General features: G+C 50.1%; 1 protein-coding gene across 1 annotated transcript in view; it reads left to right on the top strand.

Moving 5' to 3' along the window:
• Positions 1–12,318, top strand: part of LOC133358325 (kinesin heavy chain-like) — a 58,031-nt gene extending 45,713 nt beyond the window's left edge. Inside the window, exons 25-28 of the mRNA XM_061576591.1 lie at positions 448–664; positions 1,417–1,546; positions 2,194–2,287; positions 2,974–12,318. Of these exons, the coding sequence (XP_061432575.1) occupies positions 448–664; positions 1,417–1,546; positions 2,194–2,275 (429 nt within the window). The 3' untranslated portion in view covers positions 2,276–2,287; positions 2,974–12,318. The remainder of the gene's footprint in view (positions 1–447; positions 665–1,416; positions 1,547–2,193; positions 2,288–2,973) is intronic.
• Positions 12,319–19,048: the final 6,730 nt, after the last annotated feature.

The raw sequence follows: 19,048 nt of genomic DNA, 5'->3' as shown, positions 1-19,048 counted from the left end.
CCATATCCCCCCATCTCTCCTCCATCTCCCCCTCCATCTCCCCCCCACCTCCCCCCCATCTCCCCCTCAATACCCCCCCATCTCCTCCCCATCTCCCCCTCCATCTCCCCCCATCTCCCTTCCATTCCCCCCCCCATCTCCACCTCCCCCCCATCCCCCCCATCTCCCCTCAATATCCTCCCCATCTCCCCCTCCATCTCCCCTCCATCCACCCCCCATCTCCCTCCATCTCCCCCCTCATCTCCCCCCTCATCTCCCCCCCATCCCCCCCCATCTCCCTTCCATCTCCCCCCCATCTCCCTCTCCACCTCCCCCCCACCCCCCATCTCCCCCTCCATCTCCCCCCCCCACCTCCCCGCATCTCCCCCTCCATCTCCCCCTCCCTCTCTCCCCCCCCTACCTCTCCTTCCACGTGCCCCCCTTGCCCCCCCCCCTTGCCCCCGCCAGCTGGTTCGTGACAATGCGGATCTGCGCTGCGAGCTTCCTAAGCTGGAGAAGCGCCTGCGCGCCACTGCCGAGCGCGTCAAGGCGCTGGAGGCTGCGCTGAGGGAGGCCAAGGAGAGCGCCATGCGCGACCGCAAGCGCTACCAGCACGAGGTGGACCGCATCAAGGAGGCAGTGCGCACACGCAACATGGCGCGGCGCGGACACTCCGCGCAGATCGGTGCGTGTTACCCGTGTGTGTTTGTGTACGATCTGTGTGTGTGTACGATCTGTGTGTGTGTGTGTACGATCTGTGTGTGTGTGTCTACGATCTGTGTGTGTACGATCTGTCTGTGTGTGTGTACGATCTGTGTGTGTGATTTGTGTGTGTGTGTGTACGATCTGTGTGTGTGTGTGTACGATCTGTGTGTGTGTACGATCTGTCTGTGTGTGTGTACGATCTGTGTGTGTGTGATTTGTGTGTGTGTGTGTACGATCTGTGTGTGTGTGTACGATCTGTGTGTGTGTACGATCTGTCTGTGTGTGTGTACGATCTGTGTGTGTGTGTGATTTGTGTGTGTGTGTGTTCACGATCTGTGTGTGTGTGATCTGTGTGTGTGTACGATCTGTGTGTGCAAAATCTGTGTGTGTGTGATCTGTGTATGATCTGTGTGTGTGTGTGTGTAAAATATGTGTGATCTGTGTATGATCTGTGTGTGTGTAAAATATGTGTGATCTGTGTGTGTGTGCACGATCTGTGTGCGCACGCGCCTGAGTGCGTGCAGGTGCGTGATTGTGTGTACCCGTGCGTGCGTACGCGACTGCGGCTATGCGACAGCGCCTGCGTGGTTGTGATCGTGCTAGCGGTGACCCTCGCGTGAACGTGTCGGTGATTGTGTGTCAATGATTGTGTGTCAATGATTGTGTCGATGATTGCGTGTCGATGATTGATTGTGTCGATGGTTGTGTGCCTCCGCGTGCCGTCCCGCACAGCCAAGCCCATCAGGCCCGGCCAGCACCCCATGGCCTCCCCCACTCACCCCATGATCCGCGGCGGGTCGGGCTGCCTCTACCCCCACCGTGACTCCAGCGGAATCCGCGGCGGTGCTCGCCCAGACAAAATGTGAGCCCCCCCACACCCTCCCCTACCCCCCCCCACCCTCCACTACCCTCCCCTAACCCCCCCATCCTCCCCTACCCCCCCCCACCCTCCCCTACCCCCCCCCCACCCTCCCCCCCCCACCCTCCCATACCCTCCCATACCCCCCCAACCCTCCCCTACCCCCCACCCTCCCCTAACACCCCAACCCTCCCCTGCCCCCCCACCCTCCCCTAACACCCCCACACTCCCCTAACACCCCCACACTCCCGTACCCCCCCACCCTCCCAAACCCCCCCCCACCCTCCCCTACCCCCCACCCTCCCCTACCCCCCCCCACCCTCTCCTACCCCCCACCCCCCACCCCCCCCACCCCCCAACCCCCCACCCTCACCTACCCCCCAACCCCCCTACACCCCACCCCCACCGTCCCACCCCCCAACCCCCTACCCACACCACCCCCCACCTTCCCACCCCCCTACCCCGCCACCCCCCCCCACCCACATCTCCACGGGGAAGACAAAGTCAGGTGGGCGTGGTGCTGGCCACCCACCCCCTGATGTGCCGTGCCGGCCTTCATCAGCACTCCCAAACCGCACTTGCCCCAACAGTCTGTTTGGGCTACACGGAGGATCTTTGTCTCTATCTGTGTGTGTGTGTGCGCGTTCCAGCAATGGCAGCAGCCACTGTGGCTACGAAGCGGAGGACCCGTCCAAGCTGCTGCTGTGCCAACAGGAGGCTGCCGCCATCTGAGCACGCACGCACGTACGTCCGCTGAACTTCTTTCGCTCCGTACGTAGCCAACCGCGCTGATCGCAGGTGACAGGCAGCTAGCGAGGGAAAAACAGGAGGACCCGGAGAAAAATCCACACGACTATGGGAAGAGAGACACCACAAACTCCAAATATACAGCAGCAGGCGTCAGGGTTGGGATTGAACCCACGTCCTCCTATACCAGGCGAGGTAGTTAACATCTCCTAGCCACCGTGGTGATGATGATGAGAGAGAGAGACACGCAAACTCCAAATATACAGCAGGCGTCAGGGTCGAGATCGAACCCACGACCTCCTGTAGACCAGGCGAGGTAGTTAACATCTCCTAGCCACCGTGATGATGATGAGAGAGAGAGACACGCAAACTCCAAATATACAGCAGGCATCACGGTCAGGATCGAACCCACTACCTCCTGTAGACCAGCCGAGGTAGCTAACATTTCCTAGCCACCGTGATGATGATGAGAGAGAGAGACACGCAAACTCTAAATATACAGCAGCAGGCGTCAGGGTCGGGATCGAACCCACGACCTCCTGCATACCAGGCGAGGTAGTTACCATCTCCTAGCCCACGCTGCCCCTACAACCACCACTACGAGGTCACATCAGCCCCTACACAAGATGAAGACACAGCCGCAACGATTAATCCCGAGTTGTGTCTCTCCTTTGTCTCTGCAGGAAACGAACATATCCGACCAGACCCTGACCGCAACCCAACTCACCCCCACGTCTCTACCCACACACTCACCCGTCTACCCACTCGCCCCTCTCGCCAGACCCGTACTTACCCACCACCGCCCCCCCTCCCCCACCACCGGCACCGTCAAAATATATATATTTTAAGACCGATCGACCAACGCTGCGCTTCGCTGGATATACCCATAATGCAACGCGGTAACGGCGAGGAGGAGGAGGAGGAGGTCGACGAGGTGAGTGTCGCGGTGACCTCTTTACGGGCGATCACCACCTCCCCCCCCCCCCCGCCGCCTCGTTTAAACGCCAGCGCCGCACGCCTTAGCGAGTCAGTGCGGCGACCCCCCCCCCCCCTGCCCCCCCCCCGTTAACGGTAATGAACGGCGCGCTCTGAAGACGGCCCACGACGCGTCCGTCCAACTCCTCACGCCGGTCCGCGTTCGCGTCGTCGTTTTGTGTACGCGCGTGTTATTTATTTTTATTTAATTTGTACTTATTTTTGGGGGGGTGGTGGTGTGGAGTTGGTTGGGTGGGCGAGTTGGGGTGGGGCGTTAATGTAACTTTAGCGTTGGCGAGATTTTGGGCGGGGGGGGGGGCACGGGGGTCGGGGGTCGGTTGGCGGTGACAAAGTTCTGTGGCACCGCGATGACGATGACGACGATCACGACGACGACGACGGGAGGATGACGGAAGAGAGACTACGAACGACACAGAGAGATGAGGTCACCTGGCGGTGCCGAATCTCAACAGGGTCTATCGCCTGGGTTAAATCAAGCGACGATTCCATCATTCGTACCGTCAGCCAGACGGACGGTCGATCGGTGCACCGCAAGTCAAACAATTATTTGGTGATGCTGCTGCTGCTGCTGCGTTGGCCATAGTGCGCAACGCAACAGACTTGGCGCGTTCCGTGTCGAGAACACTTTGTGCGTGGGGCCTCTATGGGAAAGATATTATCAGAGACGATGTTGCGGGAAATGGGCCTCTTTTCACGCGTGACAGAGACGGACCGTTACCGAAAACGTTGCCGATTTGACATCTACAGTTAGACTCTTCGATTATCGGCGCTAATGACGGGTAGGACGGCCGCGCGGATAATTCAACATCGCGGATAATCCAAAAATAAAAACTTTTCCGCGAATCTCGATGCCAAAAACCACTGATATAGGTATAAATTTCGTTCAATTGAAGAAAATTTACTTGGAAAAATATGCAACTACTGTACTGGAGAGGCGATCACGTGGGTTTCGGATTCACCGGAGCAACATATTTGTTCGGTATTCTTTGGGTCTTTCGGTAAAGTCACGTAGATAGGTTCAAAGAAAATAACAAAATAATTCAAAACTACAACGTTTCGAACTAGGACGTTTCGTTGTGTTGCGATTGAAACGTCGTAGTTTTTTGTTATTTTTTATTATTTTCTTTGAACCTATCCACGTGACTTTACCGAAAGACCCAAAGAATATGAATTCCTGCTGTCACGAAAGCTTTAAGTCAATATTTGTTCGGTTTAAGCACGTGACTTGTGAAAAACATTTACAAGAATAACAACGTTGCGTGAACTATTTTTAGATTATTAATCTGGGCTTAAGGGGAAATCCGCGGGTTATTAATTCATGTCAAAATCTCAGGTGCACAGTTAATCCGCAAATCGGATAAACCGCACGCCAATAATCGAGAGTCTACTGTATAGATGAAAGCCACAGTGTTATCGATTAATGTGTTGAGTAAAAATAACAAAAAAAATCGATTCTTCAATCGAATTCTGGCCCTTGCGATTTGCCACAATTTCATCGAATCGCCCCAGGAAGTCGAATCGGTACACGCCTGCTACAGAGCTACGTGTGCATGTTGAACTTCTTTCGCGCCGTACGTTGCCAACCTTGCCAATCGGAGCGAACAGCGACACATTCACAGCAGCGACCCGTGCCGTCTCTCGGTATTGCAGCGGGAGAACGCCCATTCCTTCGCATCGGCGGTGAGCGACATCCCAGTAACGCGTGCGACGTCGGGCCAACGTTGCCCGCTTACTGGGATTGTTAACGATGATGACCCAAACAGCGCCACCACTGACCCCCCCCCCCCTCCAAATACTGCCCTCTGTACATATATGGATAGCTGTTAATGGTATTTAACACGTAGTGAGCGTGTGTGTGTATGTGTGTGTGTATGCGTGTGCGCAACCGGTTCTGGACCTCCCCTGGGTCGACTCGGCCTCAAATGTGTACCTGCTGCGGTGTGTAAACATCGCCACTGGGGAGACAAAGGCGGCCTGGCGTTGGTGCTGGCCGCCCGCCCCTTCGTGTGCCGTGCCGGCCATCATAGGTGCTGCTCGCTAACAGCACTTGCCCCAACAATCTGTCAAGTCTCTAGGGGGGATGTGTCTTCGTGTGCATCAAAAACCACAACGCAGCGGTTCGTGGCACTGCGCTCCGGACCCGGTGACCCGAGTTCGATTCCCATCGATGGCCAAAAATCGGGTGGCGATTATTATCCGAACTCAGTCCTGGGCCTTCCCCCTAAGTCGACTCGTCGTCAAATTGAGTACCTGGTGAGGTGTGTAAACACATCGGCACCGGGGGAGACAAAGCCGGCCGGGCACGGTGATGGCCTTTGCTCGCGCGTTGTTCCGGCCTTAATAGGCGCTCGCTAACGGCACTTGCCCAACAAAGGCGGCACGGGATCTTAGTCTCTGTTGTTGGCAAAAGCCAAAACACTCATGCGTACGCACGCACATACGTAGACACGCACGCAGCACGCGCGTTTGTGAAACGTCGGTGGAACGGACGTTTGTGTGTGTGCGCGTGCACCGTTTGTAACGTTACGTTGTTCGGTTATCGCTGTCGTAATTGTCGATGTCACCGTTAATTTTATCTCTGCCGCCCGCCGCCCGCCCTTCCATCCCTCCCTCTAATTGTGTCATTACAGGACGGGTAGCTTCAGGTATAGCTTATACATAAACACAGTACATACCAATAATAATGATATTATTATTATGATGAATAACAACAACGGTGAATATTATTCGTGTGTGTTGGCCGTCGCGACCACCGCCCGGCCACCGCTGCTGTTGTGTATGATATTAACCGTGTCGCTGGCAGGCGTGCGTCTACTCAAGAGGGGTCCGTCTCGAACCGAGAACATTTCAAACCACCCTTCACCGCCCCCCACGATTTCAAATCCAAAGGCAGCGCCGCTCACAGACACGCACCGCACGCACATGCACGCCCCCCCCCCCCCCCCCCCCGTTGAGCCGTCGGTCGCGTGAACCGAACCGTTCTCGGAGTCATCGCGCAACTCAAACATCGGTTGCCGCACGACTGCTTTGTCCACGTCTGACCGAGGGGTCCCAGCACGGAAATTGCAACGGCGCTGTTCCGAGGATTGCATAACGGATTGCGTAACGAACGCGTCGCTGCGAAACCACCAAGTGGATCGATGCTCGTCTCGACTGCGAGCGGGCAACCGGTTGCGCGCACCGCTCACAACCGGTTGCAGGGACGTCCGCATTTAAGGGATTCAATTGCGTGCAACTCATTGCATCGGCGAGGACCAGGCTTAAATGGTCGACACGATTCCGTCTGTTTCGGAGCAGGTGATCCGCTTTTAGCTTTGGGCGAGGGGAGTGCGTTGGCAGGTGAGAGGGGATTGCAGGGCAGAATGAATGACCACATCGGACTGATGGCAAAACTGCCTTGTCGCATTGACATGATCTGGCGTCATCTCAGTAACCGGAGCCGAACCGTGAGTCCTTGTAAACGCGCGCTTCGATGCCCGAGTCAACCGTGGGTGAGTTTTTGCAAAGTGCACTCAAAGGGTGTCATGGGTGCTGCCACCCCCCACTCGTGTGCTCGGGTTTGATTGGCCGGTGGGGAAAAAGAGAGCCACGCCCACTTTCGGTTGTCCAATCGGCGTTGATTTTGAAACGAGACCTCATCTTTGAGGCCATGACCAAGTATGTAGGGTCCTGAATTTTGACTCTGCAGCGACGATCCGCTTGCTCTCAGTAATTTGTGTGCGACATTGAATCCGATTGATAGAGGCGTCGATTACGGTTGAATTGGGCTGAACTCCGAAACTTTGCTGAATACATTTTTGGCCGGAGTGCGATTTCACATTAGCCGATCGTTACGATTGCCAGGGACCGATGTTATCGCTTTGGAAATGTTACCCCATTCCATACAGTAAAACGTTGGATTGCGAGCGTAATTCGTTCTGGAAACGTGCTTGTAATCCAAAGCACTCGTATATCAAAGCACTCGCATATCAGTTGTGATCACGTGACGCTCGGCAGACAAAGCGTATACACGTACTGCTCGTATTGCAAGACCTCGCTCGTTTATCAAGTTAATATTTATTTAAAGTTTTGCTCGTCTTGCAAAACACGCGCAGACCAAGCTACTCGCAATCCAATGTTTTACTGCGTTTGACTTCATCAGCAGGGTCAAAAACACAGGATGGTAGGACAAAGGAGAACTCAGGCGATTTCAACTTGCTCGAGTATATCACAATTATCAAACGTAAGGCACGTCATAATGCAATCACAGCTAAAAATGTAACCTTACACTCGTGTGAAGGAGAGCCGACACAAGATTGCAGGGGGGTTCGTCTTTTAATCCTTTCCTCCCCATCCACACCTGTCCCCAGCCATCCCAATCTGGTTCCCGCCAAAAGCCCCCTTCTTCCCTCCCATTCTCCCCTTATATCTCCTCGATTGCCCCTCCCACTAACCCCCCTCCTATTGGTGGGAATCCTTCCCCTGACACCCCCTACACTCGTGAAACGTATGCATATCCTTAACTGTGCGTGCAATGAGGCTGTTTTAAAATATAAGGTGAAACATTTTTTATTGAGGATAATGGAAGAAACAAAACTATGAACTATGCAGATGAGACAAACGATGAGTGATGCAAACCAAAATTCGACGGAAAATATTTGACTGTTAAATTCAATCGCACCCCAACCCTCACCAAATTGCAACTCAATTGCAACTCAGTTAAGCTGCAAGTTGCCGAGGGGGAAGGGTTTAATCGTTACGTAACGAGGCTAAACAATGCCATAACGCTAAACAAAACACAATTCAAACTCTTTGGGTCTTTCTGTAAAGTCACGTAGATAGAAAAATAATAGAACACGACGTTTTGATCGCAACGCAGGCAATCTGAAGACGATTAGTATGAATTCCTGCAGTCACGAAAGCTTTAAATCAAGATTTAAAACGCAATTCGTTTCAAATCTAAATTCCATAAGCTACGACTCTCTAGAGAGTGTATCTCTAAAGCACCCTCGAGCTCCCTCTAGCGGAGGCCCATCCACCGGCAGCGATATTGCAGGGCTGCACCTTTTGCCCTTCTTTCACATCGCATCGCAGCATTTGCCAGCCGATTCGTCGTCGACGGCTGGCGGCCTAAACGCACGTGCCACGTGTCTATCCTAGGGGTTCCCCCCCCCCACCACCACCCCGCATTTCTCCCCCTCCCCGGAGCGCGCGTCTCCTCATTGGCAACCGTTCTTCCGACGGCACCTGACCAACCAATCAGGGAGCTTCGGAAACCAGTCGATTCTCCAATCAGGTTTTGAGCCGCCCGCTCCGGGGGGGTTGGAGGGGGGGGGAGGGGAGACCGCCCGTGTGGCTGCGATCGACCAATCGGCGGCAGCCTGGCAGCGGCCGATCAGCCAATCGGTAAGCTGCTCTGCGTTTGACATTCTAATCGCTGCCCTGTGAACCCGGCCACCCGGGTTCGATTCCCGCTCACGGCCAACACCAGTGACGATTATCTGAACCGGTCCTGGGCCTCCCCTAGATTGACTCAGCCTCAAATGAGTACCCAGTGCGGTGTGTTAACATCGCGACTGGGGATACAAAGGTGGCTGGGCGCGGTGCTGGCCACACACCCCCTTCGTGTACCGTACCGGCCTTCATCGGTGCTCGATAACAGCACTTGCCCCTACAGTCTGTTAAGGCTACATATGGGGGATCTTTGTCTCATCGCTGGCAATGCGATGTTATTGAATTGCGATAATCAAGTTAGGAAATGTCACGGATATGCATGGATTGCCCAAACCTTTCCAACGTGCGTTTGCCTTCGGAAGCGTTGAATTGGTAGTCGAGAAGCCGACGGGTAACACTTGGCGCGAAATGCGTTTTTCACATTTGTGAAGTCCTTTTTGCTTTGGTAGCTGTCTCTAAATACTGGACAACCCCTTCATTCAAGTTGGCTTCATTCTTCTCTGAGGCTGGTTGGTCCCCAACAACGCAACTTTTACACTCAAGTTTAGTGTCGTATCGGATCAACTTTACGAAGGTTATCTCTCTAAAGTTGTGGTGATGAAGTGTAAGCCACTTCACCAAGCTTATCTTTGGTGAAGACTGTGTGCGTTGCGATGAGAAAAGTTTTGTTGGTCTGATGTGGCCTCGTAGTGGTAGGAGAAGTGTGGGCGCCACGGTGGCTAGGAGATGTTAACTTCCCCGCCTGGTATACAGGAGATCGTGGGTTCGATCCCGACCCTTGACGCCTGCTGCTGTATATTTGAAGTTTGCACGTTCTCCCCGTGGTCGCGTGGATTTTTCTCTGGGTCCTCAGGTTTTTCCCTCCACATTTAGAATCACGAGTTTCGAGTGTTTGGCTGCTATACATTTCCACGTGATGGTAAGCCACTTCGTTGGGCTATCAAATTGTGGCCAGGTCGTTTCTGAAAAAGAGCGACATAGTTCAGTGGATCTTACCTGGTAAAATTTAAAAAGTAACAAAGGACTTGGGAGTAAATGCTGCAGTAGTGGCCTCTACCCTCCGTCTCATCCTCAGCCGTTTTCCTACCATCTACCCACAGCCGCCAACACATCGTTCTCCAATCACGGTCCTGCCGAAAACAGGGGTGGGAGAGGACTTTCAAATATCTTTGGCAGGCAATCACGCATTACAACATAACCGCCTTTTACCACTAAGTGGCGGTGACGTCACCACGGCGCTTGTGCCATGCTAGGTGCACGTTAAAGCACGCACACAGGCACACTTCTGCCACGTCCGTCATTGCAAGAGGGCCCTTGCAGTCACAAATTTGACTTGAGCGTGCCAACATGAGAAATGTCACGTTGTTGCCAGGTCTAAAAATCTTTCCCCCCAGTACCCGATCAGTTCGGCTTAAGACGCTGGCAGTGACTGATAACGAAAGCTTCTAAGTGGTAAGGCCTCAGGTGGCCGCAGTTAATGAAGTCACTGGCCATAGGTTCCTCCAGCCGCAAAGTCTGGGCGAGTTCACAGAGAGACAGCGTGCGACTATAATCCGGCCTGCGACATTGCTCGATGCGCGACGTCGCCCACTGATGGAATAAAAGGAAGATCGGTGTTGCCAGTTCCTTAAAGCGACAAGTCTCCGAACGACACCTCAAGTCGCTACATGTCGACGTTCGCACGTGGTTAGAACCGCTGGACCAACGTTGATCCAACGTTCCATCCATGATATAGTTTTTTTTGGGTTAGATCGTGTAGATATTAATGTGTCGTTAAACCCGCCACCACCTGACATGGCCAATTAGTAATGGGTTTGTCACGTAAACAGAACGTGCCAATTCGTTACTAGCACAGCACACCGGTTGTGTGTTGGAGAGAAAATCCACAACATTTACAATCAAATCCCAAAAAACTATATAATGGATGATATTGGTCGCGAAAGCCTCCGTGTTACAACCAACGTTCCATGTTGACTGGGTAGATGTCACCCATTAATCGTCACTTGACAATCGAAGCCGATCGTTGATACCTGAGCAGCAAACCTATGAACGGGATCCTGAATGCACCTTGAATCATTCCAAACAAAAAAACAAACCTGCGCCGTCGTCTTCGTTCCCGAAAAATGTCGCGAGATTCTCTTCGGTCGCATCGATAGAAACATCGAGACGAAAAAACTCGCAACAACAACATCTAGCGGTGACAACCAACAACATCAAAACTCGCCGAGTTGGCAACGCGCTGAATATTTAAACGGATGTACGGGGGGGGGGGGGGGCGGTGGAGGATCGAGCGAGAAGTGGCGAGGCTGCGGATGGGTGGATGAGGGAGTCGCCTCCGATGGACTCATCCGCTGTCTGTCGCCGGGAGGTGTCGCAGGACGCGTGAGCGACAGTGAAACCCGCTCTGTCGACAGAAACGAACGCCGCTGCTACGCGTCCGACGTTGCGGTCGTGGGGGTCATCATCATGGATCATCGTGATGGATCATCATCATAGATCATCGTGGGATCATCATAGATCATCGTGATGGGTCATCATCATAGATCATCGTGATGGATCATCATCATGGATCATCGTGGGATCATCATAGATCATCGTGATGGATCATCATCATAGATCATCGTGATGGATCATCATCATGGATCATCGTGATGGATCATCATCATGGATCATCGTGATGGATCATCATCATGGATCATCGTGATGGATCATCATCATGGATCATCGTGGGATCATCATAGATCATTGTGATGGATCATCATCATGGATCATCGTGGGATCATCATAGATCATCGTGATGGATCATCATCATAGATCATCGTGGGATCATCATAGATCATCGTGATGGGTCATCATCATGGATCATCGTGATGGATCATCATCATAGATCATCGTGATGGGTCATCATCATGGATCATCGTGGGATCATCATAGATCATCGTGATGGATCATCATCATAGATCATCGTGATGGATCATCATCATAGATCATCGTGATGGATCATCATCATAGATCATCGTGATGGATCATCATCATGGATCATCGTGATGGATCATCATCATAGATCATCGTGGGATCATCATAGATCATCGTGATGGATCATCATCATGGATCATCGTGGGATCATCATAGATCATCGTGATGGATCATCATCATAGATCATCGTGATGGATCATCATCATAGATCATCGTGATGGATCATCATCATGGATCATCGTGATGGATCATCATCATAGATCATCGTGGGATCATCATAGATCATCGTGATGGATCATCATCATGGATCATCGTGGGATCATCATAGATCATCGTGATGGATCATCATCATGGATCATTGTCACGGCGAGACGCGTCGATGCGCTGTGACGAGAGAGAGAGAGGCCTGCCCAGAGTACACGTACTACTACTACTAACTACTGTTCTGTATAGCACTGCATGTAGCCCATGCTTGATGATGGATAATGGACAAGCCTATATCCCCCCACCCCCTGGTAGCCGTTAGTTCATCCCATGCGTTATAGCCTGTGACCATGATGTGCTGGTTCAGTAAAGATTGATGATGATGGATAATAACAATAAAAAAATACATCATGATTCAATCTCTTGCTTGCGAGTCGTGTATCTCGGCATCGCTGTGTGCGGTAGGAATGATTGTTCGAACCCGCAACTCCGATTCAGCGCGGTTGGCTACGTACGGCGTGAAAGAAGTTCAAAGTGCGCACGTGCAGATTGCTGAGCGACTGGAATCGACGGGTTTACCGCGCTCGACGCTGCAAACGAAGCAGCCGAATTAGCCGTAAATAAGTAAAATATTTAAACTTTTTAAAAAACACGCTTTAATGAAATGTACTAGTAATGGAAGAACTCCACGACTCCATGAAGTGGCCCCGAAGCTTGCCATAACCTAAGGGACCGTGGTGATTTACAGCCAACGTTAGTTGAGCGTGGACAATTAGACCCAAGGCGAAACATATCAGAAAAAAAATGTTTACAAATATTTTTTTAATGATAGCTTATAGTATTGTCATTAGTATGACATACGTATACCAAGTTTGCAGTCGATACCACATTGGATAGTGGGTTAAAATTGAGTTACAAGATTTGAGGATACAACAACAACAACAGTGAGTTAATAGCAAGCGTGGAGCCTCAACAGACTGTCGGGGCAAGTGCCGTCAGCAAGCAGCACCTATGAAGGCCGGCACGGCACACGAGGGGGAGGGTGGCCAACACCACGCCGGTTCAGACAATTCGTCACTTGGTGCCCACCGTGAGCAGAGATCGAACTCGGGACGTCGGGGTCGGAACGCAGTGCACGAACCGCTTCTACACTCACTGACAAACATGCACACAAACATGCAACACACACAAACATGCAACACACAGACATGCACACACACAACATGCAACACACAGACATGCACACACACAGACATGCAACACACAGACATGCACACACACCAACATGCAACACACAGACATGCAACACACACAAACATGCACACACACAAACATGCATACACACAAACATGCAACACACACAAACATGCACACAGACATGCAACACACACAAACATGCACACACACAAACATGCATACACACAAACATGCAACACACACAAACATGCACACACACAAACATGCAACACACACAGACATGCAACACACACAAACATTTACACAGACATGCAACACAAACAAACATGCAACACACACAAACATGCACACACACAAACATGCACAGAAACATGCAACACAAACAAACATGCAACACACACAAACATGCACACACGCAACACACAGACATGCACACACACAGACACGCAACACACACACAAACATGCGTAGTGTCTTGAATCACGGGCGAATAACCTCCTTTGAGACACACACTGTTTATTATCTTCCTTCGACACGGTCCCTAACACACAAGGGGGTATACGGTCCCCTTACCTGCTAACATAAGGAGGTGCAGCCTCCGGCTTGGCGGGAACTACACACAGCCGACCTGCTAACCTAAGGAGGTACAGCCTCCGGCTTGACAGGACCTACACACAGCCGACCTACTAACCTAAGGAGATATATAACCTCCGGACTTGGCGGGAACTACACACAAGTCTACCCGCTTAACCTAGTGTCCTGCGGCTGGGACCTAGGGGAGGCTAGCTGACCCACCGCTGGCTCGGTGGGTCCCTGACCTCTGGTCACGCAGAGCCTCAGCCCTGAGAAGGGCTGGAAGGCTGGGACCCAGGATCCTGCCTACCCAGGACCTATTCTCCCCTGACCACTGGAACACTGAGCCTCAGCCCTTAGCAGAGGTCGCAACCGGGTACCCGATACCCGTACCCTACCCGATACCTGGCTACCCGTACCCGGCCAGGTACGGGTACGGGTACCTGTTTGCTACCCTGGTGCGGCCGGGTACGGGTAAGGAATCAAAACCCGTTTGCGACCTCTGGCCCTGAGAAGGGCTGGAAGTCTTGGTCCAGGTTCCTATCTTCTTCAGCTCGGGCTTCGGTCTTCGTGTGGGGAGAACTGAGCCGGAGCTCTCAGCGCTCTGGCTTTTATACCGGTTCGTGGCTGGGCTTGTCCAATCACAACGCTGCTTTGTGGACCCTTCTGATTGGTTCTTCCCAATCTGTCGTCATAATCCTCTTTGACCTTATCTGACCCTCTTTCACCTTATCTGACCCTTGGCCGTTTGTCTGGCGGGAATCTGTGATTTCGATCAGCTCTCACCTCTCCCTGACCCCGACCGTTTACCGAGGGAGGCAACGCTGCACCGTAGGTCAAAGTTCAAGTTAATTTATTAGGTATAGCCCTGTGAGCCATTCGGCTCTTGAATCGGGTGCAACCGCAACAAACAAAAAACAAAAACATGAACAAGAAAACATCTTAAAGTGACTATGTGCAAACAGAAAATGCAAGAAAAGACAGCAAAATATGGCAGAAAAAAGGTCACCGAAGAGTGAGTAGCTATCACCTCTACACATGCAACACACACAAACATGCACGCGCTTTGCAGCATCATCAGTAGTTATAGTATTTATACTACTATTTATACTGGTAGGAACCTTCTGGTGACACCAGCCCACAGGGGATTATTGTGTCTGTCCGTCGTGCATCCAAAAATGGGAGGGGTGGGGCTGGGTGGAGAGGGGAGGGTGGGGAGGGGCTGGGTGGGGAGGGAGGGGCTGGGTGGGGAGGGGAGGGTGGGCTGGGTGGGGAGGGTGGGCTGGGTGGGGGGTGGGAGGGGTGGGGCGGGGTGGGGAGGGGCTGGTCACCCCGTGGTGCCCTTATAAAACTCAACGTTTAACCTACTCAAGCCGGCTTGTGCCCGCCCTCACAGTCGGCCATATTTGCGGAATACACCACGCCGCCGTTGACCCTGCAGGCCATTGACCGAGCAACCCAACGTTCCTACCAGCTCCCTCCGCAGGACAATGTGTTTGTCTAGTAATGTTTTTGTTTTGCATAGTGGTTTAACACGTTTATTTAAATTATTTAGTTTTTAGTTTATTTGGCCTACAGTAACAGTGTGTATTTAATTAGTGCTGCACCGTATCTAGTTTTGAAAAATAAGATAGTTGTACCATTTCTGGTAATAAAACAGGTGTTAAGAAAGGGTAAACCCGCTTCTTATATCTAATATTTTTGATACTTGCAAAAAGTGCCCATAGATATATTTTGTTGAGGTGTACCTAACCCCATTATTTAGGGGCCGTCCATAAATGACGTCACGCGATTTGGGAGATTTTTGACCCCCCCCCACCCCCCAACGTCACACGACGTCACAAAAAGTCAGACCCCCCCCCTCAAATATGACGTCACAAAGCTCTGCCCCCCCCCCCCCCCCAATTAAAACATGCTTCAAATCGCTTTAAACTATTGTCATTGTAGTGCGTATTTAATGTGGCGCTGCACTCTGATGTTGTAGGAGAAAACATTTATTACAAAGGCTATTTAATTAAGTAGAACGTGTTGTCTATATTTATTTAAAGTTGCGCATTTTGATGTGACGTCACATTTCTCAAACCCGCCCCCCCTCGTCACACATTGTCACAAATGTCTGATCCCCCCCCCCCCAGGTGCGTGACGTCATTTATGGACGGCCTCTAAGGTAGGGCACTGATAAGGGGGGTTGACAGCTATGCACTTTGATTGGTGAGGTGTGCAATTCAAATAAAGTGTCACAAAGTGGGGGGGGGGGTCTCGATTTGACGAAGTGATGTGTTTTGCGAGTGTGTGGGTCAATGTCGTGAGGAGCGGTGGTGCAGCGGTTAGCGCTACGAACCCCGGCCACCCGAGTTCAATTCCCGCTCACGGCCACCAACGCCAGTGACGATTCTCTGAACCGGTCCTGGGCCTCTCCCCTAGGTCGACTCGGCCTGAAATGAGTACCTTGTGCGGTGTGTGGTAAATCTCGCCACTGGGGAGACAAAGGCGGTCGGGCGTGGTGCTGGCCACCCCACCCCTCGTGTGCCGTGTCGGCCTTCACAGGTGCTGCTACTCGCTAACAGCACTTGCCCCAACAGTCTGTTAAGGCTACTCGGGGGGGGGGGATCTTTATCTTTGTACGTACGTTGAACTTCGTTCACACCGTACGTTAGCCAACCGCGATAATCGAAGGTTCGAGGGAATCGTCGAAAGCCACAGCATCACCCATCACGACACAAAAACTACAAACCGCTCACTCCCCAAAGCATGATCGATCCACGAGCATTCAAACACAAAGCACAAAGTTTAACACGTAGTAAGTAGAAGGAAAATAATACAATAATACAAATAAAACATAATAAAATAATTCGGCGTTGTGGCCGAAACGTCGTGAGAATTATTTTATTATGTTTTATTATTTTATTATTTCCCTTCTACGTGACTTTACCGAAAGAACCAAGAAGATGAATCCCTGCAGTCACGAAAGCTTTAAATCGAAACGTAGTAAGGCTTTCGCGTCCAATATTACTCATAAGGTTTTTTTGGTAAACACAACTCAAGTTCAAGTTCATGTATTAGGTGTAGCCCTGTGAGCCATTCGGCTCTTGAATCGGGTGCAACCGCAACAAACAAAAAACTAAAACATGAACAAAAAACATCTTAAAGTGAATGTGACTGTGCAAACAGAAAATCCAAGAAAAGACAGCAAAATATTGCAGAAAAAAACACCGTTACACCAACGCTGTGTGCAAAAATCCCAGTCGGATGCAAGTCAAACAACAACAACAACAACCATAAGACAACTTAGATTAAGGCCATCAGTCTAACTCCGTACTACAACAAACATGGCTAAACCAATACACTTTTCGAAATCACCAAAATAAAGCCATGAAAGCAACTGTCGGCAGTTGAAGAGCATGCTTGTCAACAAGGACACTCAATTGATGTTGATAACGCTGAAATGTTGCGTAAAACAACGGTAATTATTACTGGCCGAGACTAATTGGAGAATCTATTGAAATTTAGAGAAATTCAAATAATTTTAACCGCTCTGACACAGGGTTAGTGCGGCCTGGAAGCGTATTATTAAGCAATACATCTTACAATTATCATTCCTTACTAGCTTTTTTTACCCGTCTAATGGACGGGTGTATATTCAGTCCCTCCAGAAAAACGCGGAGTTTTTTGGTGATTGTTGCGGGCAAAAATCGTTGATTATGCGGCACGTTTTCTTAAAAAATGCGATTAAATTGCGGGAACTTGCAAAAACTGCGGTTTGATGAAAAAGAGAAAAAAAAGTGACTCCCCCAACACCCTATTCACTCGGCTACTACTTTAATGTAAAGAGTAATTTCTTATTACTTCCTATGATAAGCAAGCATACTACATCACAGAAAGTGCTGGGAATATTTAAGTTCTCATCTTGTTTTATTTCAGACCTTAACAAAAAGATGGCTCAAACTTACAAAACATTGAGTCGAACAAGTTCTGTAGCTTTACAAAATGAATATGCTACAACTTCTGTAAAAATGAATAAATAAAATATTAAAAAATAAAATGTGTGCTTCCTGTTTTACAGAGGTAGCTATACAAAACAGACATCTTCTGTTAAAATAAGTGTTTTCAGTGCACAGTAACGTAAGCAATACAGTAACAGTACAGTCTTACAGTAATGTAAATGTACATACTACTAACAAAAAAGTGCAATCTTACAACTGTAAAGTTGCATAAACTCCTGAATAAAACTAACTACGTAGCCTCTAACACTTCATAACGTTCCCATGGCAACAGGGGAAATGGCTGCGCTTGTGTGAAGTAAACGCAACATTTTTCAACTTTCTGCTAAGATATATGTGACTTTTTGCAACGAAAATGCGGGGATTATGAAATCATGCAAGCCCGCATATTTTGCGCGCGGAAATCTGCAATTTATGCGGCGAAAGTGCGGCGTATTTGAAAAAACGCGCCCCCCGCATAAATATGCGGACTTTGGCTGATTTTGCATGGAATCTTGCGATCGCATAATCGCGTTTTTCTGGAGGGACTGTATATTGCAGTAAATCTGAAATATTCAATTTAACAAAATGTTCAGCTTATGATTATTAATGAGGGGGAGGGGTTGCACGACATTTTGCAAGTCGTCTGGATACCACCAAAGATTTGTCCACGAGGCCATACAGATATAGAAACACAGACATAACTTCAACAGAGAAGATGGATTCAAAGTGAGCCATCATTGGAAATATGTGATTAACCATGTTAATGACATGTTAATGGCATGTTAAACCTCAACCGCCACTCTCCCCCGCTGCCTTTAGTACCACCATCACTTTTCGATTTAAAGCTTCTTTCGTGACTGCAGGGATTCATCTTCTTGGTTCTTACGGTAAAGTCACGTAGAAGGGAAATAATAAAATAATAAAAATATAAAACATAATAAAATAATTCTCACGACGTTTCGGCCACAACGCAAGCAGCCGTCCTCAGGTGAAGAACAGGTCTGTCGATAAGAGTCACTCAGACTCTGTCTTATCGAAACGTCGTGATTTAATTGATGTATTTTCATTTATTATTATTTATTTAAATTTTTTACCTACGTGACTTTACCGAAAAATAAGTATAACCCATAAAAACAAAGTTTTTCACTATAAATCCTTTATATGCGTGGCGGCTAGAGTCCTCTCATCCTCTGTCTTGAGATGGCTGCCACCTATGGGTCAGATGATTGTCTGCCAGTATTAAGCAATTGGTAATTAAATATTTAATTTGTTTTCCCTAAACAGTGTAAAATTTTAGAAAAAATTTTTTACGAACATTAATTGTCTCGCACAACGAGTCTGTGTGCAAAATGTCAGCTCGATTGGATCACGGGAAGTGGGTTAAAAAACGACCGAA

The sequence above is a fragment of the Lethenteron reissneri genome, chromosome 61 (assembly GCF_015708825.2).
Source record: "Lethenteron reissneri isolate LAM-NWPU_2019-01 chromosome 61, ASM1570882v1, whole genome shotgun sequence".
In the NCBI taxonomy this organism is placed as follows: Eukaryota; Metazoa; Chordata; class Hyperoartia; order Petromyzontiformes; family Petromyzontidae; genus Lethenteron; species Lethenteron reissneri.
The sequence above is the reverse complement of the archived record's forward strand: the minus strand, read 5'-3'. Positions and strand labels throughout refer to the sequence as shown.